This window comes from Phoenix dactylifera, chromosome 2, assembly GCF_009389715.1.
Source record: "Phoenix dactylifera cultivar Barhee BC4 chromosome 2, palm_55x_up_171113_PBpolish2nd_filt_p, whole genome shotgun sequence".
Taxonomy (NCBI): domain Eukaryota; kingdom Viridiplantae; phylum Streptophyta; class Magnoliopsida; order Arecales; family Arecaceae; genus Phoenix; species Phoenix dactylifera.
In genome coordinates, this window is record NC_052393.1 from 11768997 (window position 1) to 11796051 (window position 27055).

General features: G+C 40.9%; 1 protein-coding gene and 1 long non-coding RNA gene across 2 annotated transcripts; one reads left to right on the plus strand and one right to left on the minus strand.

The window, feature by feature from the left end:
* Positions 1-4727: 4727 nt before the first annotated feature.
* On the minus strand, positions 4728-20282 carry LOC103708471 (transmembrane protein 120 homolog). Its single transcript, XM_008793404.4, has 10 exons — positions 19851-20282; positions 19688-19766; positions 19495-19589; positions 11370-11474; positions 11200-11279; positions 7048-7138; positions 6864-6971; positions 5973-6059; positions 5178-5246; positions 4728-5068 (listed from the first exon to the last, which is right to left on the minus strand). Exons 1-10 carry the CDS (start codon positions 20100-20102, stop codon positions 4949-4951), a joined length of 1086 nt encoding a protein of 361 aa, XP_008791626.2. The 5' UTR covers positions 20103-20282; the 3' UTR covers positions 4728-4948.
* On the plus strand, positions 13412-17794 carry LOC120107946. Its single transcript, XR_005509529.1, has 2 exons — positions 13412-14096; positions 16605-17794. It is a non-coding gene; the product is annotated as an uncharacterized LOC120107946 (long non-coding RNA).
* Positions 20283-27055: the final 6773 nt, after the last annotated feature.

Sequence of the window (27055 nt, forward strand, 5' to 3'; positions counted from 1 at the left end):
GGCATTATTTTATAATCTTATAACGAGAATGGCTTGGATCGCGGACTCTAAATTTCGAAGCCCGTTGTTTTCACCTTCGCTACCTTCACATTTCGACGTATATCCCGTGGTAGAAATCAGGTCTTGTAGGGTCGCAACTACTGTAGAACCATCATATGGAGGTTTCCAAATTCCAGCAGTTGAAAACTCAGCATGTAGCCATCAGAATTTGAAGCCCGTTGTTTTCACCTTGGCTCCCTTCACATTTCGACGTATATCCCGTGGTAGAAATCAGGTCTTGTAAGGCCGCAACTACTGTAGAACCGTCATATGGAGGTTTCCAAATTCCAGCAGTTGAAAACTCAGCATGTGGCCATCAGAACTTAACGCAGTTACCATGTTAAACTGGCGTCGTAATTTGGTGAACCATATGGTATTCAAAGTTCAGAGAATTTTTGCCTTTTCTGAATGCCACTGCGTCGAACTTTATATTGGCGATCGCTCTCCATGTAAGAGGCAGTTCCATCGGATGGTGGGGTCACTATGGAACTTTATATTTCCATTGCCGGCGGGTGCAACTCTAGCTTGATGCAATTGTGAGTTCCATGGTGGAGCTAAAAGCTGCTTCCAAGGGGTTGAAATATGGTATCTTTCCTCTATCATTTAGGACCATCTTTACATGGATGTTCCAATGATGTCCGGTAACAATTTTTCGCGTCCGGTGACAAAAGTTTACGTTCCGTGCATCGGTGCATGCTGTTGTTTGCTAAATATTCATGAATACGCTATCCCACCTCTTACATACATGGGTGCAGGTAGCACCGTTCTCGTTCGTCTATCCAACATGGTGGCCGCATGCTGCACTTCTTAAGCATCCCAAGAGCACGACCTCAAAATTTTTTCGAGCTACTTAACTAGCTTCAGCTGCGGCTGGCAAACCTACTAAAATAAAGTGATGTGATTTCAGTTGGCAACGGATCTTTTCTTCTTCCTCTTCTTCTCATCCATCCAATAATACGATGCAAGTGATGCGAGGTGGTAAAAGGACTAGGTACAAAAACATGTGGGCCAACGTGTCCACTATCCCTGTCGGATTTGATGATACGTTATCCGCGAGATAACGCACGCTGCGCCTGCCTCCACTTTTTGTCCAGCGCTGGCGTCGTCCCATCGTCGTCTCTCCGTGGATATTACGTACATCTGGTGTGATTCAGTTATGCATATATAAATACTCCATATATTACATCTGGTGTGATTCAATTACATACATCTTTTTTATATTTATCCTCACCCGATTGTGAAGTGTGATTCAATTACATACAATATCTTTTTTATATTTATCCTCACCCGATTGTGACAAACGCACCACAATCAAAAGAGTTGCCGGGTCAAAAAGAATCGATAAAACCGATCCTTATAAATAGTTGGGATAAGACTGCAGAGCCATCTTCACGAAACATTCCATCACGACATTGTTCACGATAAGACTGGATCCATTTGCACGGCTGGGACAACAGTTCACGAAACGAGGCTCCATCACTTGCTCGCTTCGTTCGAAATCCCAGCAAATCATCGGAGACAGGCGGGTGGGTGCATGATTAAACTCTGAATGCATGTCATTGAACTGTGAACTCTGAATACATGTTATCTCCCACCTGGCCTGCAGTATTTCTCTCGGAACCAAGAAGCCATGGATGAAGCATTTTATTGCAGCAATTAAGCATGTTTTACCTGCCGGACTGCGCTTCCGGCCAGCTCCTTCGATCTCCTAGCAGTTGCAATGGCAGACCCGGCGGCGGACGCCCGGGCCGGAGCCCCTGAACTCGCACCGGCCACCTTTGGAGCAGCTGCCGTAGTGGCACACGTCCCTGCAGGCGTTGTTGGCGAGCGGATCCGCCGGGTCGCACAGACCCTCGGGGATATCGGTGCAGCACCGCGTGTTCGACGCGTAATCCCCCACCCAGTCCGATCCTTCGATCAAAAATCTCAGCATAATAATAATAAATCAACCAGCGGTTAAAAAGGAAAGAAAATCGCGGACTGCTGCTTCCAGCCCGTCTATTTGGACTGCTTACTCGTAGCCATCGCCATGGACAGAAGGAGAGTTGCTGCCATGGCCGCGGGCACCACCCTGACTCCAGCCGCCATCGTTTCTTTGATCTCTCCCTCTCTCTCTTTGCTTCTAATTAATCGGTCTCCCTTTCTCTGCATATTAGGCTCGAGTTGGTTGTGTTTGTAACGTACGTTTTGATTTCTTTAAAGCAGGTAATGAATGCTTTCATTTTATCATGGTTTCAGCTCAGGTGAGGGACGTGAATGTGGGTCATTTCAGGGATGGCCCGGGCCGGAGCTCATCTATCACAATCCATTCATTTTCTTTAAACAAAAGTAAAGAACATAAATTAAAAGGAGAGAAAACGAGGAAAGGATTAGTTTGCATTGCTTTTATTCTTTTTATTTTTATTTTTAAAATTAAAATCACTAAAACTGAGATAAAACTTATGCTTGGTGTTATTATTTTATTTTTAATTTTTTTAAAGTCACTTTCGCTGTTTTTTAAAAAAATGAATGTAAGAAAACTTTATTTTTATTTTTTTTTAATAACAATCATCACCAATACTATCTAAACTACTATCATCATCGTCTTCGCCACTATCGCAATCATCGCCTCCACCACCACCGATGCTAACACCACAATCTCCAACATTGTTACTATATCTTCACCATACCACGGTCGTTATCGTCGTTGTCTTCATCAAATTAGACCATTTTTCTTTATGCGTCACACTGCCATTGTCATTATCGTCGCCTCCATCAAATAGCCCGCACTCACCACCATTGTCGTCACCAGCATCTCCACCACCCCACCACTGCTATTGTTGTTGGTTTCGCCACATCGTCGGCACCCCCACCACCATTACTTATCATTACCATCATCTCAATCACCATTAGTATATTTATACTTTAAAGTGATCGATATTTTTATATTTTTAAAAATATAAAAAAAGACTTAATTTTATTTTTTTATTTTTTAAAATAGAAAAATAAAAATGATACCAAACATCACCACAATTATCTTTTTCTGGATTGACATAAGGAATCTGCAACAAAGGGTATATAAGAAAAAATTAAAAAAAAAAATTAATGAAAGTATTTATGGGCATAATCCCCGAGATTCATGTACAGTTTTTAAGGTCTCCCACGCACACTCCGACCGCACACTCAAATCTCACTAAAAATATGAGTTTTATATAATTACGTAAATCGTTAATATATTTTATTGCATAAAAACAGTCCAGATGCATGTCATCCTTCTTGACGTCTATTTTACACAACAATCAGAAATACCTCTTGAAAGCTTTTCTTCCTTTCTTTTTTTTTTCCAGAAACAAAAATTCCTGGAGCAATGAACCGAGAGCAAAAGATACATATTACGCATTAGCCATTTGAAACCTCAAAAAATGCTAAATTGCATTTGAATTTGTTGCGGGATTTTCACCCCGGCAACAGCCCTAGTCCCAACCGAGCTAGCAGAGAAAGAGACCGCGTCCCTCAAGAGGTATTGTCCGCTTTGGGGGCTTTCGGGCACGGAATCACTCGTGGGCACGGAACCACTCACCCCCTCACGGTTTTGTCCCGCAAAAGGATCCTCATGAGAAAAAGGCTTCGCCCTCCTCATTATAAGGCACGGAACTTTTCCGCTCTAGCCAATGTGGGACTAAGTTCGGCACCCCCCCCCCCCCCCCCCCCCCCCCCCCAACAGAATTGTATCAAATTTCGGCTATTTCTGAGTCAAGTGGAATTACATTATGCCATTGATCTGGTTTGCTAATTCATGCTTACTCGAACAACCACTTCTCTGTCAGATGAATGCTTAGTATTTTAGAAGAACTTGTAGGGCTTGTATTTATCCTCATCTGGGCTCATTACATCCCGTTGCTACCTATTGGACAGGTTTCTAATGCTCGTTGCTTTTTCTCTCATTGCTTAATTTTAATATCACTAGAATAAAGAAATATATTCAAAGTACGCCAAACTGATCCAAACCGTCCCGCTCGAAATCTACCAATCTAAATTGGTGCAATATCGAACCGATTTGGAGGCTCGGCTAGGTAAAAGATCTGAACCGGCCTGAAGCCAATGGAATCATCCGGTTCTTCTGAGTTTGTAGCATTTTGAGATAGTTTGAGCCTCTTATCTTTCTTTTTTTTTCTTTCCATTTTTTCTTCTTCCTTCTTTTCTCTTTCTTTCCTTCCTCTTCTTCTTCTTCCCTTCTTTCATTTTCTTCTTCCTCCTTTCTTTCCTTTACTTTTTATATCCTTCCCATCTTCCCGCATATGCTGTTTGACTAGCTATTGTCCGAAGTACAATATTCTAAACGCATCATGAGCCATATTGACTAATATATTTTTTTGTGCTAGAAATTGTAGAGGCCGCAGAAAAGGGATGAACAAGCCCCTCCTGGAAATATCACCTTCTCACCGTGTGCATGCATGAATGCAACCTCTTCCGTAAATGCTTCCTATTTTTTCCCAAGTTCAAGGGGTAGCACAGCACACCGTGAACACCAACAACTCTCGTCCAACGTGACTTAGAAAAGAACTAGATTTCGAGCATTAATCAAGTATCCCTATAAAAGTGAAAGACGGCTCGCTATGGCCAACTTAAAGTGAGATGGTTACACGTGGAACAAAGCTTCAACGAGGTTAAGATAAAATAGTAAAACAAGATGGCTATAGAGAGTGGTATAACAACCAAATAGCAGCAAATCATCATCCTTTCATGGCTGGGTCATATGAAAGATTTATTTGGGAAGAAGCTACCAATATGATATCACTTTACATGAGTGAAAAAAAACTAATAGCAAACTAGCATGTATCGCTGGAGATTTCGTGAGAATCAGACCAGTTCTTACATTAAGATAGCTTCCTGATCTTGAGTCGGTGGCTGCGACGCAGCGACTGATATTCTATTGGCTCTTGGTTCTCTTGATTTTTGCTTTAATCCTTGATTTTGCCACTAGCGTCTGCACTGTATTTATGAAGTTACCGACAGCCATCACAACCAACAAGATACCACAGACTAATACCTGCCAACATGGTGAAAAATGATATAATTTAGACATCCATCTGGTATGAAGAAAACATCATGATATTTAAACAAGGGAACAGCAAGATCTAGATCATGAGATCGCTTGCCTGCCACTCAGAAACAACACCAACCAAGGCAGTGCGAAGAAGTAGCACCCCAACATATGCTTCAAAAACCTGAAATCGAGCAGCTCTTGCATCAAGAACACTGAAAAGAGTAGTTACTCTATGCTGCAGCAGTGATTAAACGGATAACCTCGGCCATAAATTTTGTTAACTGATATATCTGTCATATTCCGGAATTTCTGACATCCATAACTGGAAGAAATATCTAACATGGCTTGTTTGGACACCTGATTGCCCTATCCACAAGACGTATCCTATGCAAATTAGAGTTTCCAAGCAGAAGGGAGAGAAGCGAAGTGGGATGGCACAGACCCTACTCCCCATATCCCAAGGTTTTCTAGGAGACTGAAATCCACCAAGAAAGGTGATATCCAGTATCTCAAAAGTTGTCATTTTGGGATCGATTTGGCTCTTTTAATCCCCCTAACTTCGTCCTCAGCCTCATCTCTTGCCACGTTCCTGCTTATGCGAATATTACAAATAAAGAAGCAGATCTACCATCCCAACAAGCCAACAGAAAAAAAAAGGTGCATCTATAGGTTTGAAAAATTGATTCATAAAATTCTATTTTAGTACAAAAGGAATCAGGTTCTTCTGTAAGCTATTATTTGTCAAGCAGCAACAGGACTCATTTAGAGATGAAACATGGGAATCGGCTTATTCTGCTAGGTGCAACTGGATGGTACAGCGAACTAATTTCTTTTCCCCTCCCACTCAAAGTACATCAACTGAATTCTAAGGCCTACTCATGTGGATATCAAAATAAGATTACTATACCTGCAAAATGAAAAGGATAGGGCACAGCAACCACAGTTGACCTTGTACACCAGCTGTTTCTCCCCACACAACATCCATTCTCTTTGCCTGTAATAGCAGGTAGAACAAAATCAAGTTATAGAGATACATTCCCAAGAAATAATATAATGTTGCATAGAGAGTTACAGAAGAGAGGAAGATAAAGCTTTATATTGCTTGTTGACATAAGATGATAAAACTAAACAAACAAGAATGTTATATAGCCATAAAAGAAACTAAACACACAAAAATAACACACATATACTTACATGTACTCATATAAACATACATATAGAGGTAGACTAGGATTCAATTAACCAAGTTCAAGTCAAATCCTATCAGGTGAAATCGAAAGATGGGGGTCCGATACAGATTGAAAATCATAAGATTTGGGAACCCTTAACCTATACATCAATTGTTCAAAAACGGGCATATCATGTTATTTAAACTATTCATTTTTGATCATTTGATGCATAGGCTAGGGGTCTCTAAATCATATGATTTTCGGTTCATAAGTAGTTTAGAGATAGTAGATTACATTCAACCACTCGATCACTATTGTTGGGACCTGGTCTTCTAAGTTCACTTGCCCAGTTTCGACTTAAAAATCCGGTCGACCGAATCGTAGTTCACATGCATAATACACAAATATATCGTAATTGTTTCATTTATTCCATGGCAAGCTAGTAAAGTGTCAGCACCATGGTTAACTTCTCATCTACAAAAAAAATCTATAACTCACAAAATCTTCAAAAGATGCAATAGAGTTCTAGATCGCAAACCATAAAAAATCGATACCTCGCGTATTTAATACAAAACAAACAAGTGTCTCATCATTAAATGCCACAATAACAAGACAAGGTGAAATATTACCTTTCCCAATGCAATTCGTGTATAAAGTCTTTGGCGCTGATATCTGTTTTGTAGAAGCATTGCAACACCTTGCATCATAGCCCAGGCCAAAAAGAGCTGTACCCCTATCTAAATAGTGCTTTAAAGGTTAGGCTCCAAACTAACTGCTGCGATAACAGACTGACTAGCAGCAAAAAATCGGTACCTGCTTATAAGCACAATCAGGTTGCCCTTTTATCTCCCATGTGAGACTCACAAGGGCCATCAACATTGCACAATAGTGATGGTATATCCACCTGCAAAATAACAGATGTCCTCGATAATTAACAGATATCGAATCAGTTATTTAATATTTAAACTAAACAAAAATTCCTTCGACAAATAAAGTTTATGGTGATAGAGAAAAATTAACTGAATACAACTTAGGTCTCATCAGGAGTACACTTTCAGATTAGGATATATGTTCAATCATGACAGAATCTATAGGTAGCTATTCCTTGGCAAAGTTAACGCGATATTATAAGCGCATGCTTCAGTTATTTAGGGCCTTATTAATTCCCAATTACCCAATCCAAACAGTATGATGTGCATGGATGGCAAATATTGCAAGTACCTTCCATTATGTTGAAAACAAGGTTTTAAAAGCAGGTGCCAGTACCTGTGTTGGTCACTTGCTAGTATGTGATATACCATGTGCTATCCTGTGTCGGAGATATAAAAAGAATTTACCAATTAAAAATATTAAAAAGTGAATTTAATAGATTAAGTACTGACCCATGCCTAGTGTCCACACTGGCCAGGCATGGTACATGTTGGCTGGCATGGCCGGCATTTGAACCTCAGTTGAAAAGGAGGTGGAGATTTTAAGCCGGAGGGATTGACATAAGAAAAGGCCTCATTATTTGAGTAAGCTATTTGTAAAAGTTACTGTTAAAAATGAAAATGTTCAATTAGCATTCCAATTTGTTCAGAGAAGGTGGGAGGATAGGAGAAGTAGGAGGGATCAAAATAAGAATAAGTCCTAATGATTTAATATATTATTAATTTATTGATTTAACAATCTTCAATTATATCACTTACGAGTAACATATAACAAAACACTACTCAGGATGGTTCTTGTGACATGTAAGATAGGGCTGAAATGGAATGATTCATGCACTGTTTACTTACCCTTTCCTAAATTCTTTCATGTTCTTCCTTTTACATTTAACCCAAAAAAAGAGGACTGGGAAGCAGGGTAGATGAAGCGGAGTGGTTCTTCAAGAGTGTTACATTATCAGCACTTGCATTTGGGACTTACAAGAATACTATAAAACAGTTACAGGGCTTGCAATGTTGCACACTCCATAATGTTAGTAGGGACAAAGCAAATGAGATGAGTGTAACAGAGCTAATACACTAAGAAAACTACATGTTAAATCTTGGAAGAATTCAGTGAAGTATTTAAGAAGAACCATAGGAGTTACATCCACTGCATATTGAGTGGTGGAGAGTCGACTCAAATCATATACACATATGCAGCGAAAACCTAAAAAGTTCCTGGTAATGATAAGAGTTCATATTTGCAAACACAGGTTGAGGAGAAGACTTAAGACAACAGGGGTGAAAGTTATAAAGATGGATTTCAAGGGAAAAAAACTTGTAATGAGAAGATGTAACCCTTAATACATATGAATGGTGGAGGATTTGTAAAGCTGAAAAGAATAGTTGGGCTAAGGCATGACTTTAAAGCTTACGTTTTAGCTGGAAAGTAAAGATTCGGCATATATTAACTACATGTATTCTGTCTTACTAGTAATGGTCCACATCAATCCTCATGCTGTCCCTAGACTTAACCAATACACATTAAATACTGTGGTTTACCTTATGTCTTATACATTCTATTCCCTTCAGTGCCCAAAGAAATTGAAGGAAACAACATAAACATATCACTATTGATTTTGGTTCCAAGCACTGGTTTGAAGCTTCACCCAAAAACTTCGAAACTGATCAATTTTGGTTTCAGCTGGACATGATCTAAAATTGGGGCTTGTGTTGCAGTTTCGACGAAAGCTAACCTATGAGGTCAAATGCATTGTACGTGTAAGCTATCTATTTCAATTCTTTGCATATTATTCATTTCACAAGAATCATTTTGTCCACAGGACTTAGAAATTGCAAGTCTCGAGAAGATTCGGAAGCATTTAACCATCATAATCAACCTGATTTAGAGGAAAGTAATCTTTTGACATAGATTTGGCTATCTAGAACTTAGACCTCAAAGGCAAGAAACTGTCATAAGTTAGATTGCCATCAGATAACAAACTGTTATGTTACATTGTCAACATGTTTTTAGTGGATTTGCTTAAAAATAGTTTTTAATAAGTTTTGTGCAAACCACTAAATCATCCAAAGATCTCAAATAATAAAATATGCTTTACATGATGCTCAATTATTTTCTCCACTTAGTTAATATTTTTATTATAATGTAAAATGCTATCCAAGTTCTTTTCAAATTTCAATTATTTTTAAATTATTATTATTATTATTATTATTATTATTTACCTAAAAATGCCTGAATTAGAGCTAAAACCACCAAATCTACCAAAACTACTGAAACTAGGATTCTTCTGTCTAGCTGAAACCAAAAGCAAAAACAATTTTTTGAAAACCTGTGATTACAAGCATAGGTTTCTTACTTCTAATGTTACAACCAGTGTTCTGAATCTGGTGACCCAGTCGAACAGCTGTGTCGGCTGGTTCACCAGTTCATGGTTCAACCATGGCTCAATCACAGGTCGACCAGTCAACAGCTCTCTTTCTTTAATCCCTATTCATTACTGTTGAGGCTTTCCTTCTTTTTTCTCCTTGGGGATCTCTCCAACCTATCTCCTATCCACTCCTCACATTTCGATGTTGTCAGATTCTTTAGTTTTGCTGTTCTTACATCACCTTGTGGAAGAAGAAGAAAAGAAGAGGTGTAGATCTGGCGGCGACGCCTCCATTCTCCCCAGATCTAGCAACCTAGGATCCTTCGCCACGAAATCCAGCAGCCCTGCCTCCTCTAGCAAGATCAAGCCTCCCTTATCCTCCTCCCCTTCAGATCTGACCATCAAGCCTCCCTTATCCTCCAACTTCAAAGATCCCATGATGACGACCTGGCAACGATGGATCTCTCCTTGAATTTGGCATGAGCTTCCTCTCTCAACATAGAGCATGGGGAGAAGAAACATACAGAAGAAAGAGTTTTGCCTCAATCTCTCTCTCTCTCTCTGTTTATTATTATAGTTGACCTATGCAGGTCAATGCAGGTGGACCGGCCGGTTCAACAGTTGAACGGGTTTCATCATATTTCATATTAGGTTTCTAAACACTGGTTACAACTACTACAAAAGAAGAACAAAGAAAAGGTGATACTATATTTTTAATCCTAATAGAAAATTTATTTGGAAGTTTTAACAAAAGTTTGTGAATTATAAAACTTATCTAGACTTGAATGCTGTTTCCTAACTATCAGTTTCTTTCTTATTTGAATTATGTATATTTGTTTTATAGCCGTAAGGGTACTTTTGGTTTTACAAAATAATCAAATCTTTAAATGCTTTTTACTTGAGAATATAGATATTCTAAGGTAGAGTATCCCTTTTGCATGCTTATTTTGACCTGAAATTTGGTGGTCATTAATGTGTCAAAATATTTGCTAACAAACTGAGTAAAATTAAGATGAGAGAAATTGTGAACAATGAGGTATTTACTCTTCAACTCCAATATTTATGTCTTCCTCTAAAACAAATTAAGATATTTATGTCTAAAAGTATCGAAAATCACCAAGCACATCTGCCTCAAATTCCACATATTTTAGTTTCAATGCAAAACTAATAAAATAGGGTCTTCCACATATTTTCGCATGATGTTAATATCTCTTGGCGTCCAATAAGCAACTGGTTATATACAATTCAAAAAATCTTAAATTATCTGCACCAAAAAGAATGCAAATATTGTTTACCTCATACAATGTCATGATAAAAATTATTAGGGAGGCATACCCCAGTGAAATTGACTGGATGGTTGTGTGCTCACACATTCAGCTGAATAGCTAAAAGAGATGGGAGTAAAAGGAACTCTATTAGACTTCTACAGTAGCAATTCTTCCATATGTCTTTTACATAATAATAAGTTCTGTGAAGTAATGGAAGTGGAGAAAGAGCATTGACTCAAAAAAACAAAAAACAAAGTTTTCTAAGAAACAGAATCTGAGTCATGCGAAAAGGCATAGGTGAAAAACTGCTTGTCCCTAAAATCAAAGAACATGGTTGTTAGAAAAAAAACTGTAAATGACTAAACGAATATCAACATCATAAAGATAATTGTCAATTACCATGGGCGAATATCACTTCCATTTACTCTCAATACATTCTCTCGCAAAGCTAAACTTGTATATAGGAATAGCAACCAAGCCTGAAATTAATTGACAGACTTAAATTTGAAGTATCATCAAATGATCTGACAACAGATTTAAGGTTAAGGTTTAAGTTTAAAATTACTTACTTGGTACAGTTGCACTGGTAGCACTGGAAAGCATCCATTCCAGATCCAGGATCTTAGAACAAGTAGAATGGAAGGAAAAAGAAGAAACAAAATGGCTGTTCTATCCTGCCCACACAGAAAAAAAAAAGAAACAATCAAGTATGAATTTGTTAATCCCAATATCATATGGTGACATATGATATTGGGATTAATCCCATTCCAAAATACTTTATTTGGCATTTTATTTAGTACCGTCATTTTCTTTTTTGCCTTATTAATAGTTATGGGCATTAACAGCTATCTGTGAATTTGTAACACACACAGTGATATCAAGACAAATTCATTGTGTGGACAAACAGACCTCTATGTTTTTCTTAGATCACTTGTTCATGTCAAGAGTTACAATAGATGTACTTGATGGAGTGTCAGTAAATACCAGATTTTCACAATTTTAAAGTTACAATAGCAGCCTGTGCTATTAATTACCAATTCTTAGAAGTCGGAAAACTACCTTCAAATGGCATTTACTAGTAAAAGACTTCAAACAAGAATGGTCAAAATACATGCATGATCAATGGAAACTCTGTTTTGTAAGCTCAAAGTTGTAAGGAGCTGATGTTAACTTGGAAGATGAGAACAAGATGTGTTAAGAAGAAAAGTGATTGCTCCACATGGAATAGCAGAGGCGCTCCTACAAAAAATAAGTGCACAAGACAATCTTTGCTAGCATATTACTGATACTTTAAGCTCATAGGTCAACCATAAAGTGATATGAACAGTCATTTCAGCAAAAACAAAGAACATTTACTTGTCAGTTTACCATATGGTAATGTTTCATTGATGAGAAATATGGAGGACCAAGAAAACCATAAATTACTTCTAGATTAAAAACAACAAAGTTGACAATCTTATTCTAGCATTTCAGAAGAATGACTAGTCCACCCTAATCATGTTTCCATTAATTTCCATATTTTAGTTAGACCATGCCTATAAATGCCATGGTTACCGTGGTTAGCTACATAAGCATATATAGCTCAATAGAGTTCCTGGTAGAGCATAAGGAGCATCCCTATCACACTTTGAAATTGCAAATCTAATGCCTCATGATATGTAAGAAAAAGTAATAGATCATGATACACCAAATATATAAAGAAAAAAGAGTTATGTAATTCGTCAAGCATATCGACACCTGACCCATGATATACCACAATGTTATGCTACTGATAAGCATTTATGCTTACCAGCCTGGCCTTTTCCCCTTAGTAATGGCATCACTAGGTAGCAGGACTCAAGTTGAGAAGGTTCCATAAAAAGAAATCTTAAGCGTTTGAAATCCCTCCAGGGTATTTTCTTTAGTTCTTAAAGTTGATTTCCCATCAAACTATAAACAAAAAGCTCAATGCTGTTTCAATGTTTGCCCCATCAATTTATGTAAAACAAAATTTCTAAAAAACCAAGAGCCTCCTGCTGGGTTCAAACTTGTAGCTCAATTGACTTATGAGGATATCTGGCTTGGTGTTCTATAACCAAGCTCAACTTACATATATTAACAAAATAATTTTAGAAAAGACGAGTAGAAAAGAGCATTAGTTTCTGGTTAAGCTGTGAGGACCCGAGCGGGCATATATTTAGTCCTGGCGGTTGGTTATTCGCTGGATAGATTTTGGGTACTTATATAGGACCAGGAAATCCAAATAATATCTTTCGGCTAGCCATTTTGGGTGAGATCCTGAGTTGTTACAAAATGCTATCAAAACGGACCCAGCCCATAATCTATGTGGACTAGGAAACACTGCAGCATGGATCGTTGGGGCTGACCACGGGTCGATCATAATGCTTGTGATTAGATTTGAATGAATTTGAACCCTTAGCCTGACGATGACATCAGAGCTTAAACGAGGGGAGTATGTGAGGAACCATGCGGGCGTGTGTTCAGTCTCACATCGGTTATTCGCTGGGTAGATCTTGAAGACTTATACAGGATCAAGGAATCCAAAAAAATACTTTCTGGCTAGCTATTTTGGATAAGGTCTAGATTGTGAAAATGGTATTAGAGCAGACTCGGCTTATAACCTATGTGGATTAGAGAACACTGCAGTATGGATCCATTGGGGCTAACCACGAGCCGATCGTGGTGCTTGTGATTAGATTTGAATGGATTTGAACTTTTAGCCTAATGAGGACGTCAGAGTTTAAACGGAGGGAGGATGTGAAGATCCGTGCGGGCGTGTGTTAAGTCCCACATCGGTTATTCGCTGGATAGATCTTAAAATACTTATACAGGATCAAGAAACCCAAATAATATTTTCTGGCTAGCCATTTGGGTGAGGTTTTGGGTTGTTACAAAAGTCATCTCATACACACCAGATCACAATATTCAAGAAAGGAAAAAAAATTCACTACAGATTCTAAATCCATGGTTATGAAATTCTCAATTGGATTCTTGGTTAACTAAATTGTATATTATGATATCAAGTTTCAGGAATTCCTTATTAATCCCCCGTTTTTCCTAGCAAAGTTGAGTTAACTTATCCTATAATTTCCTGAAATAAATTTGAATCTGAACAAATTCATGCCTTTTATGTCCTAGATCAAGATAATTTTTCCCAGTAAATAATATTGCTAAATCTTATAATTCCAATGTAAGAATAAGTTTATTATAATACTTTGATAGCCGCTGAACCATATAACATCTAATAATAGAATAGAAAAGCTGAAAATGTCACATCATACATAAGTGGGATGAAGGTGATGTGGGGTCGGAACCCCGACACCAGCCCGCACACCGGACGAGCAGGGAAAGCATCCGCGTCCTCCCCGAGGTATTGTCCGCTCTGGGATTGCCGCTTCGGGTCTGCGGGAGGTCGCCCAGGGAGGTCGCCCAGGGCCGGAGCCCAATGACAGTCCCGAGCCCTAACGGCGCGGGGGTCCGCGGAGGTACTACCCCTACCCTCACGGTTTTGTCCTACAAAAGGGCCCTCGATGAGAAGAGGTGTTTGCACCCCCCATTTAAGGCACAGACCTTTCCGCTGATTATCCGATGTGGGACTAAACTGGGAACCCCATCCCACAACACAGCCCCCCCAGCGGGAAGGTCTGTGCGTGGCCGGGGCCCTCCTTCTAGCGTCATCTGATGTGGGGTCGAAACCCCGACACCAGCCCGCACACCGGACGAGCAGGGAAAGCATCCGCGTCCTCCCCGAGGTATTGTCCACTCTGGGATTGCCGCTTCGGGTCTGCGGGAGGTCGCCCAGGGCCGGAGCCCAATGACAGTCCCAATGACAGTCCCGAGCCCAAACGGCGCAGGGGTCCGCGGAGGTACTACCCCTACCCTCACGGTTTTGTCCTACAAAAGGGCCCTCGATGAGAAGAGGTGTTTGCACCCCCCATTTAAGGCACAGACCTTTCCGCTGATTATCCGATGTGGGACTAAACTGGGAACCCCATCCCACAACACAGAATCTGATGTGGGGTCGGAACCCCGACACCAGCCCGCACACCGGACGAGCAGGGAAAGCATCCGCGTCCTCCCCGAGGTATTGTCCGCTCTGGGATTGCCTCTTCGGGTCTGCGGGAGGTCGCCCAGGGCCGTGGCCCAATGACAGTCCCGAGCCCTGCCGGCGCGGGGGTCCGCGGAGGTACTACCCCTACCCTCACGGTTTTGTCCTACAAAAGGGCCCTCGATGAGAAGAGGTGTTTGCACCCCCCATTTAAGGCACAGACCTTTCCGCTGATTATCCGATGCGGGACTAAACTGGGAACCCCATCCCACAACACAGCCCCCCCAGCGGGAAGGTCTGTGCGTGGCCGGGGCCCTTCCTCTAGCGCCATCTGATGTGGGGTCGGAACCCCGACACCAGCCCGCACACCGGACGAGCAGGAAAAGCATCCGCGTCCTCCCCGAGGTATTGTCCGCTCTGGGATTGCCGCTTCGGGTCTGCGGGAGGTCGCCCAGGGCCGTGGCCCAATGACAGTCCCGAGCCCTAACGGCGCGGGGGTCCGCGGAGGTACTACCCCTACCCTCACGGTTTTGTCCTACAAAAGGGCCCTCGATGAGAAGAGGTGTTTGCACCCCCCATTTAAGGCACAGACCTTTCCGCTGATTATCCGATGCGGGACTAAACTGGGAACCCCATCCCACAACACAGCCCCCCCAGCGGGAAGGTCTGTGCGTGGCCGGGGCCCTTCCTCTAGCGCCATCTGATGTGGGGTCGGAACCCCGACACCAGCCCGCACACCGGACGAGCAGGAAAAGCATCCGCGTCCTCCCCGAGGTATTGTCCGCTCTGGGATTGCCGCTTCGGGTCTGCGGGAGGTCGCCCAGGGCCGTGGCCCAATGACAGTCCCGAGCCCCGCCGGCGCGGGGGTCCGCGGAGGTACTACCCCTACCCTCACGGTTTTGTCCTACAAAAGGGCCCTCGGTGAGAAGAGGTGTTTGCACCCCCCATTTAAGGCACAGACCTTTCCGCTGATTATCCGATGCGGGACTAAACTGGGAACCCCATCCCACAACACAGCCCCCCCAGCGGGAAGGTCTGTGCGTGGCCGGGGCCCTTCCTCTAGCGCCATCTGATGTGGGGTCGGAACCCCGACACCAGCCCGCACACCGGACGAGCAGGAAAAGCATCCGCGTCCTCCCCGAGGTATTGTCCGCTCTGGGATTGCCGCTTCGGGTATGCGGGAGGTCGCCCAGGGCCGTGGCCCAATGACAGTCCCGAGCCCTGCCGGCGCGGGAGTCCGCGGAGGTACTACCCCTACCCTCACGGTTTTGTCCTACAAAAGGGCCCTCGGTGAGAAGAGGTGTTTGCACCCCCCATTTAAGGCACAGACCTTTCCGCTGATTATCCGATGTGGGACTAAACTGGGAACCCCATCCCACAACACAGCCCCCCCAGCGGGAAGGTCTGTGCGTGGCCGGGGCCCTTCCTCTAGCGTCATCTGATGTGGGGTCGGAATCCCGACACCAGCCCGCACACCGGACGAGCAGGGAAAGCATCCGTGTCCTCCCCGAGGTATTGTCCGCCCTGGGATTGCCGCTTCGGGTCTGCGGGAGGTCGCCCAGGGCCGTGGCCCAATGACAGTCCCGAGCCCTGCCGGCGCGGGGGTCCGCGGAGGTACTACCCCTACCCACACGGTTTTGTCCTACAAAAGGACCCTCGGTGAGAAGAGGTGTTTGCACCCCCCATTTAAGGCACAGACCTTTCCGCTGATTATCCGATGTGGGACTAAACTGGGAACCCCATCCCACAACAGAAGGCAAAGCTCAGAAACAAAAGAAAGCAACTATAATAAATTCACGACCACTACATGCTCCTCGCTAGAGGCATAAATCATCAAAAGCAACAATGATTGGTCCCCTTCTCATCCGCTCCCCACCTTATCACCTCAAGTGGATCCACCCTGTTCTTAGCTTCTCACAAGTTTGATCTATTATGTTTTCAACCAATGTTCCTATAATACCCATATTTTCTCTTAATTTGTCTTGTCATGGACAAGCTAGGTACACCCTCAAGAACTTTATAGCTTACAACTTCAATCTGCAAACAGTTACCAAACTATGCGAATTTGGCTCTTTACAGATTGAATATGATCTACCAACCTTGGAGGGCCAATGCATAGATGCAGAACATAGTAATCGAATATTCTACATAAGGTGCCCTATTTTCATCCAAATATCCCTCTCTCTCACACGCAATTCCTAGGTGCTTCCTCACTATTCTTTTTCTAAAGAGCTTCACCTCACTGCTCCTGCATCTGCTCATATTTCAATGTTGACCAAGTTGCTCTTGGCCCAGTTATTTTTGTCCAAAGAGTATAAATAATTATACCGTCAATATAACATATAGTTTTGGATTCAGTTTCTGGAGTCCAATCAAATTATACTCCTGTCATGCCCAAAAGCTCTTTTCTATCTGACTTTTTCCAAGTCACACTGGTGATGGCTTAACAATTTATGATTATTATGTGTATCTCTCTTTTCCACTTATGTGTTGTATACCTCCTTACTGTCATTTCCTGTACTTTATAGCAAATATATTTCATTTATTTTACCAACTAGAACAAATAGAAATACAAAAAATTACATAAGCAAAAAAGAATTACACTGGAAGCATGTCCATCATCATTTTGTTTATAGTACATCATGGTCAAATGAATCATCATTCAAAAATATAGTTATGTTTAGACTTTAGACAGTATGTTTGTGACACTAGACCAATACTGGTAATTTGGTACTCTTGTAAGACATTGTTGTACACGTATAACAGATGGCACAGAACAATACAATTTAACTCAACCATAAAGGAAGATTTAGTAAAAAACAATGTCATGTAAGAAACTGAGTTATGAATTACATTGCTCGCAGACTTTTATGGCCAATGTTACGGCATAGTCTGTTCCTAAAGATACAGTAATCTAGCTGGCATTTATCTCATGCCATCACTGTGATAGATAAAGACAGTTTCCACTATCGTCTAAGGCCTTTGTGCCAATGTTGTGATTTTCTTTGTTAGCTGCTAGACACCATGGCCGTCTTCTTTTATCAACCTTGCATGCATGTGTGAACTAAGTTGCTTGTTCCAAAGCAGAAAAACCTCACATGAAACAAAAATAAATTGCCACTCCTTGTATAGCAAAATGGGGATCTAGAAAACCTACAAATAATATTCTGAAGCTGCATTTTGTTGTTTTATATTCATTTCATCTGTTATCAGCCTTTTGGATTTTATAAACTGAGTTTTAAGAAATATCTTTTCTTGCTACATGTAATGCCTTATCAAAGGCATGCAAAAGTTTACATGTGTTCATTTTACAAATGGATTCTATTTTAAAACAGGCTTCAATTTCAATCCCCATATTTTGTATTTTAAAAGCTCATATTGGTAACATAGTCCTAAAAAAGTCAAATCTAGCCTATAAGCTTGGCTGATGTTATAATAGAATACAACAGCTTCTTTTTCATTCACTTTGGTAATGAGCCCATACATCTAAAAGGTTACTGGTAGATTCTTTTAGGAGTAAGAAAATGTAGAAGCGTCGGTTCCATCAGGAAAGTAAAGGAGGATATGATGCAAATTACGATGCTTGTTGCAAGATTTGATTTCAGGTCAACTTCACATGGGGAATTCTAACCCCATAACTACGCTGCAGAAATAGGTAATGTTGTCAAAGAAGAAAAGAAGCCAATATCAAGAAACCCTGCGCGCCGCCGCCGGGGGGGGGGGGGGGGGGGGGGGGGGTGATAAATTTCAACTACCCACAAAACAAAGTGCCATAGAGAACAAATAAAGGGCAGAAGCAAAGCATAATGCAGAGAAAGACTGACACTTAATATAGTGATCTGAACTTGTAAGACCACAGAAGGATGGACTGATTTAGAATGGCATTACTATACTGGCATTCAATTGGCTTACTATGAAGGCCAATTGGCAAAGATGCAGGGAACAATTTGTGTCCTGCAAAGGCCGAATGACATTGGATTAAGACTTGTGCAGGACAAAGACTAACAATATTCATTTGAAAGATGGACACTTAAAGATTATTAATTTGAAGGCCAGTCCGGTACGGATGGTATAAATCCCATTCGACATATGAAAGGCTTTCCTAAATATCCAGAAGAAAGGATCAGCACAGGTTCCTGAAGATAAAGATGCAAGAACAAATTTTAAAGGTATGGTTTGGAAGAATTTTCACAAGAACCATCAGCATGAGGGATCCCTAATTTAATAATCATGAGTAGAATTTTAAAGGGGAAAGCATCTGGAGACTTGTATTTTGATGCGATAAATGCAAAGTTACACATCACTCCAATTAGAAACTATTAGAACGACAAACATGCTGCAATCATCAATAAAATGCCTGGGCCTTTGTGTATCACCTTAATTTCTCACCATACACAGTTGAGTTTGCGGGATCAAATCTCAGAATTCACTTTCTCATTTAAGGTGTTTCTAGTAAATGATTCATCATTATTGCTGCCCATTTGTGTCACTACTACTCAATAAGCATCAAAACAAGTAGCCATGTTCTCGGACCTCTGTTCACCAAATTCACAGCACTTTACTTTGACAGCATGAATATCACCATATCATACAATCACCGACCCGATGAGTTTATATAAATATATGGCATTAGAAAAGGAACATACCCTGTATTTGTTGTACTCCTCTTTCAGCTTCAACTGAAACTCCTTCCGTGGGGTCTGCACATTTACCGGGCCAAGAAACATCTTCAAGAACCTACCTGAGAACAATTCAAGAAACACAACGAAAAGAGAACCAAAACATATAAACATATGAGCACTAGTGGATATAAGAACAAACTTAGATCAGGGTAAGCACCGTGAGCCTTGCTGGGAAGAAGGAAGGCAACATCGGTGTCACTTAGTACGCATCTTGTCCTGTACAATTCCTCATCCATCTAAAAGAGAAAAAATGACAAAAAAAATCCGTATTTAAGAAAGATTTCAAGATCTGGAGACAAAATAGTGATGCAAGTTGTGACCTTTTCGGCGTTCTTGGGATCGAGAGAGCCGTTCTTGACGGCAGAGTCGATGGCGCAGTGGAGACGGCGGAGGTCGGAGTCAAGGGCGAGGGCGCGCTGGCGGAGGGCCTGCTCATCGTTCCAGGCACGGGAGATGAGGGCGGAGGCGGAGTCCTGGAGCTCGCGGGCGATGTCGGCGAGCCGTCCGGCCTCCTCCGCGAGGCCGCGCTCCGCGTCGCGGCCGTTCTCGCCGGCCGGCGTGGTGTCCCCCATCTTCCGCACTTAGTCGGAGGGGAGGAGGGATCCTTCGCTTCTTCGTCGGTCGTCGACAAGCGCGCTATCCTGGTTCTTTGCTTGCTGTTGCGTGCCACGTTATTTGAGGTGATTTGTATAAATGTAAATAGCAGGGCTGGTTCCGAAGGGTGGATTCCGTGTTCCGTCCGAGCGATCGTCTCTGCCGCTAAAGAAATAGTCTGGACGGACTATAGTATGGGTTGGGATCGCCATTTAGGTTGAGCATATGTGCTGAAAAATTAATAAAATAGCAAACTAGATAACTTCTTATGTGGCCAACTATTTTGGAGAGGTTTTCTAACTGAAAAAGAAGGATCTATCCGAAGCACTCCAAAACTTGTTGTCTTTTAACTTTTTTGAATGTATTCGTATTCACCATGTATGATACATCCATTTTAGCAAAAAAAAAAAAGAAAAAGAAAAAAAAAGCACGCGTTGGATCAGCCCAACTTAGGCCCATGCCAACTTCCCCCCCCTCCTCGCCAAAGAAATAGAAGTCCTGGCACGCGAAATTTTCTTATATTTCCAATCTTTTTGTCCATCAGAATACTTTAAATTAGGTTTAATGTCATTGTTCAAGTTATCAATGGTAGTATTCTTTTTGCATTGTCATTTATCTAGTTTTTTCCTTGCCATCTCAACCAACACCAGCCGCCGCAGCTTCCAGAAAAACAAACAAAAAAAAAAAACCCTCCTGGCAGACAAATTTTTTTTATATTTCAAATTCCTTTTGTACGTCGGAATACTTTAAATCAGGTATAATGTAATTATTGAACTGACCAATGATTTTGTTTTCTTCTCTTTTCCATGGTTCGCACATGCCCCTTCCTTCTTAGGAAAGAAATCTAATTTTGGATCTTGACACACTAAGTCGAGCTGACTCAAAACCATTTTCATTAAATTTTAAAGGGCTTTGAACATTTGGTAGCTCTTCACATTAGGAGTGCAGACGGCGTCGAGCCCAGAATCAGGCTGCTCGGGTTGGCTTAGGTATTAAAAGAGTTGCTCAAGCTCAGCTCGGCTAGATTCTGATTCCGAGCTTTAAACGATCTGACACTATTTTTAATTGAAGCCACCGTCCAAGGTCAGCTTATTGATAGAGTTGAGCTCCAAAAGATGTTTGAGCTTGAGATCGAGCTTCAGCCAAGCTTTGGATAAACTGCTCAAATTCGGTCTGACTAGGATCTAAGCCGAGCAATGATCAAGCCACGCCGTGGTTCTCTACCATTTTGGAATCGCTTCCAGCCCTATTTTCCATCAATCGGAAATTCCTCCGTACATATGAAACTTGAAATTTCTATAAAAATCAGTAACATTTTTTTTGTTTGTTTTTTGAGCAATAGGGAGGCCAAGCCTTTAAAAAGTACATTAATGTCTAATAAGGGTACACCGCAAAGTCAGCAGGGATGAGCGAACATAGGTCTCCATCATAGGAAGAAACAATATCGAGACACACGTCAGCAGCAGCAGCAGCATTGGCTAGCCAATCAGCCAGGCAATTTCCTTCCCAGAAAATATGCATGCGTCACCCGCTTCATGAAAACCATTCGCTCTAGTATAGCCTAAATATCATGAAACAGTGGAAAGCGAGCTGTAGAATGTTGAGAAGGATGAGAGATCCGAAGTGATTACCAAGGCAAAGTCTCCATCCAACCATCAACTTATGGATTGCCACACAAACACCCTTCCAAGCCGCAAGGGGCTCAGCCTCAGGCATTAAAGCACCTTGGTAACCTCCTATATATCAGCTTTCTCTTTAACTGAGCCATCAAAACGATATTGATGATGCCGGGTGGTGGGGATCGCCATTAAACGAAAACAGCTAGATGGGCTTCAAGATGGAATTCTTTTGCAAGCAATCATGCAGGTCAGCAACGGCAAAGTGGGCTGTTCAAGTTTTCGGCCTGGAAAATACGATCATTGCAAGCTAACCACAGCGACCAGCCGAGATATTTTTTTGAAGGAAAGTGACCAACCGAGATAGCAGAGAATGGAATGACGGATCACAGCATTCGAAGAGCAGAGAATGGAATGACGGCTCTCTTTTGGCACATTGGGCTTGAACAAAATAGAGGGATCTTTCCTCATCGGCAAATCTCCATTGCGATTGCATGTTCTCCGAAAAAACATTGCATACTTTCCATCCATGGGAGCAGACTGGCTCGGAGAAAGTAAAGGATGGCCGCCGTAAACTGTGGAGATCATTCGCATCTTTGACTTATCTTCAGAGCTCACAGTATCCCTCTTGAGATATATATATATATCCATTGTATACTCTCTCTCTCTTCTCCATCTCTGTCCAAGTTGTTGGCTTGCCGACTTGCTCTACCTCTACCTGCTGCATGCTGAGATGATTCCAAACTGCTTGAACAAACATCACAGCTGCATCGATCATGTGATCAAAAACCTCAGCCAGTTTTAGACTGAACTTTTATATGGACAGCTTTCCACCAAAAAAAGTCTTATCCTGGGAGCCATGTTGTGTTTTCCCGTATCCATTGAAAGCTACGGGATGAAACAGTATGAGAACGTATATGGCTAGACTGATATCCTTGGCTTTCAGTCGTATTCTATTGTTGGGACTCCAAGCTAAGAAATCCCGCCATAGCTCTGCAGTGAATATATTTTTCAGTTTGTCCATGTTTCAACATTTATCACCAGCTACCCTCATGTCCTCTTCTGATCCAATTGCATTGATAGGGATGGGCCATCTACTAAATAGAATAATAGTAATCCAGGGGCGCTGAAAAACCTTGATCTGTAAACCATTACCAATAAATCCATCCAAAGTCATCTTTAATAAGACAAGCACCCTGTAAACATCCTTCAAAATTGCTGATGTAATTCAAGATGTATATAATTCCACCTAATTTCCTGAGAAAATGATACTTCTAATAGATAGATTTGCTCCAGGGGCGATTTAGATTGAGAACCAAATTTGTTGCTACCTTATCCATCAAAGCCAAGTTCCTTCAGCTGCAAATTTGAATGCCAATTCCTAACATTGGAGTCAGACTAACAAACTTCGTTCCAACCTATGAAATGCAGCTCCTCTGATCAGAATCATGTCCACACAAAAAGGGTCAAAATTCTCTCTCTAAGCTATCAAGAACTTCAATAAGAACAAAAATGGAGGACGAAGATAAGAATGGAGGCTAAAACCAATTGGAGAAGCATAGCTCATCCTGCCGATGATAAAGCTTCCCATTTCCAACCTTCAATTCTTTGGTGGATTCTTTGAAGAAACTGGTTGAAATAAGCTGTATGCAAGCATTGCTGAGAGATGGCGATGCCCATATAGTTCCGAATACCATCCTTAATGCCACCTCTAAACTGAACTGATATTCCTTTGTATTAAAAAAAGACATTCGATTGACTGCTAGCCCTGAATAGTAGCAGAAATTGTCAACTATTCTCTTCAATTCTTTTGCATCCTCTGTTGAGGCTCTTGCTATGACTAAGTAGGCATCAGCCATAAACAAACGTGAGGTAGTAATATCCCCTCTTATTGGCTGCAGACACCTGAGATGTCCCATAGCTCTAGATTGATGTAAGGCCCTTGAAAGCATCTCAGGACATGGAATCAAGAGAAAGGAAGAGGGTGGACAACCTTGGCACGATCCTGTGTTGGAACCAAACCACCCAGAAGAAGCACCATTGATTAACACAGAAAAAGGCAAGCCCCATAGCACAAGCTTTAACCAGATTCATGAATTAGGGTGGAAGCCATATTGCTGCAACACCCGCCGAAGAGAAGACCATCTCACATGATCATAAGCTCTTTCTATATCCACCTTGATAACCATGATTGTTTCGACTTTGTATATCTTCTCGAGTGAACAAATTTCTCGGGCCAATACTATATTGTTGCAAATAGTTCTGTCATCGACAAAAGCAGCTTGCTCCTAGGACTCCGGAGTTAGTAACAAAGGCCACAGTTTGTTGGCCAATATTTTGTGCACCAATTTATAATTAATGGTACCACATAAACCAATGAGCTGCGGCGTTAAAGCAGAGCCATGAGACACAAATACAATTCTTGAGGGCTCAGCTTGACCAAATTTCATCTGTATTGCAGAGATTTACCCCTCCTTAGATAAATAACTACATCTATTTGAATATTTTACAAAATTATGATGTATTTTTGTATGAGCTTAATGACTTTCGTATTCTTAACTTCTAAAGTTTTTATTTTTATTTTAATAGGTTCTTGATACTTTACCTACTCGTAGAGATGATAATGATGATGCCATCGACCTCAGATACCTCGTAGATTGTTTATTTAGAAATTCGATATGTATGTTTTTTATATTTTCGAAGCCCATTGTAAATGTAAATTGATAATATAACCATAATCATATATGACAATATGAATATTTCAAATTATCTGTTTGTTTGTGACATATGATTTTTGTTATCTATGCGATGTTTGTTATGTATTTGTTTGGTAAATAATGTATACATAATTTAATTTTTTTTAATTATTTTTTTTAAAAATAATTCTAACGACGTTTTAAAGGATTGTTAGAATCAGTATTGTCGACGCTTAAAGCATCGGTAATACTAAAATCGCACGGCACTACCAAAACGGCATGGTAGGTCTCGGGCCTTTGCCGATACTTATAAGCGTTGGCAGAGGCCTTCATTGACCGACGCTTATAAGCATGGGCAAAGGCCGATACTTACAAGCGTCGGCGGAAACCAAGAGAGCTCGATGCTTATAAGCGTTAATAAAGGCCCGAGCTAGCCCGACGCTTATAAGCATCGGCACCGACGCTTTCAAAAAGCTTCGATTTTTACCGACGCTTTCAAAAAGCGTCCACAAAAAAATTTTCCACTCTCAGTTTACCAATGCTTTTGCTATACTTTTGAAAGCATCAGTGCTAAAATTACCGAGCTTATAATCATCAGTACATGCTCTAAAAATCATCAAGAAAGACTACTTTTTTTTGTAGTGCCTAGAATTAGAATTTATGCCTATATATGGAGCGGAAAGTCTAGTTACTTTAGAGCATTTCTTGATATTTAATCATTTGTCTTGGTGTTTTAAGTATTTTCTACTACAAATACTTAGTGTTCATTCCTTTGTAATGGGTGAGTTTTACCATATTTTTCTTTGTTATTGTGTTGATCATTATCCTTACACGAATGGCGACTATTATTACTGGTATTGTGTACGTACAATGCATGTCTTTTTTTTTCGATACAAACAATGCATGTGGCTTCGGAAAGAGAGGATGCTAGAGGCAAAGAAATATTAAAAAAGAATCTAATGCAATGGATGATGGGAAACCAACGGTCCACCCTAATGTTATTGAGTCATAGGAGGGACATGGAAAAGGCACAACACCCCTTCATTAATCCAAGTGAAAAAAAAAAAATTAAATAAACATCGTGGTGTACTTAGGAAACTAAAAATTGGAGCCTCATAGACTGGAGCCCCAGGAATGGAAGATTCAATCAAGCTTCAAAAATTTAAGAGCAAATGACAATTATAACTATGATGATGATAGTTTTTTTGATCTAGATGATAGCATTCTTATTTTAGTAATGATTACTTTTACTCTAGTGATGGTTGTAGATGTAAAAGGTGATATTAGATAATTTGCAAAAGTTGGTGGGAACTACTTCAAAGCATCTCCAATGCGTTGCAATGAATTCATTTTCAAGTTTGCACGATAAGTTATAGGTAATAACATTGAGGCATGACAAGAACCCGCAATTCCTTTCGTTGATCATGGCACACTTGATATCGACCAAGTTAATTTATGTTCTAGTAAAATTACATATATATTTTCTTTAAATATAATAAAATAATATTATTGCAAATTTGGTGACCAAGTGATATTCAACAATGGCCTTTGTAAATGCATCTTATGACCACAGTCTGATAGCCATAATGACTCTGCGGGTGTGGTTATCTCTACAATTTGAATATATCTTGACAAAGCCACATTAGCTTCTAAACGATCCGTATTACAAATGAATTACCAAGTTCTTGGTTGGAATCCCTTGTGTAAGGAATTTTCAATAGAGGAGTAGTGTTTGGCACCTTGAATTTTGTCTGATTGTTCTTACAGCTACTAGAATATGCTCAGGTTGGTTAATTCTGAGACCAGCTCAACTCAACTTTCACTGGTATTAGCTTTAGGTCTAAAATTGAGATTTAGATCGAATACATTCTTCCGGGTGGATTAGATCAACATGGTTCCAATTTCCAGCTAAATTCATTTCATCTAACTAATCTGTCTCATGTCCCATAACCACAAATCTCATTCATGCATGCTTGATTCCATCTAAATTCAAATCCTATACTTGTTCCACATCAAGTTGGGAATAGGGTGGATTCGGGTGTTTCCAGACTATTTGCGGCATAGCATTGGTATGTCGAAAGATTCGGATCGTATCTTTCATGTGAAAAAATGGTTAAGTTTTTTTTTTGCAACATCAACTGTTGAATCATATCTTGCACAGATACAATCCGAACCATTCTTTGGTGCAAAAAATACAATCCGAATCTAACGTGGAAATGATCGGGGTCCTCTTATTGACCTTGTCAATTGTTGCAAACCTCTTTAAGCATTGATCCAAAAGAGATGGGTTAAAACCCAACGCTAATTTATTCTCATACTTCCACGTCATTCACTTTCATTAGAATCATATCCAGCAATCTAAACTGGAGGCCACAAAAGCTACGACCCTTCTTGAAACAGAACGGAAAGCAAGGCAACACGAGTCAAACAAACAGGCAGTGAGACAGCCCTCTGTCTCTGCGACCCCCCTCTCCCTCTTCTCTCTCCTTCTCCCACCCCCATGGGTTTCCTCCAATTGAAGGTCAGCTCTCTAAGCTTCTCACCCAAGCCCAAACCCGAGGCCGAGTCTTTATTTACTGGCACGGTCCGTCCAAAAGCCATAAAGAAGAAAGCCAGAGA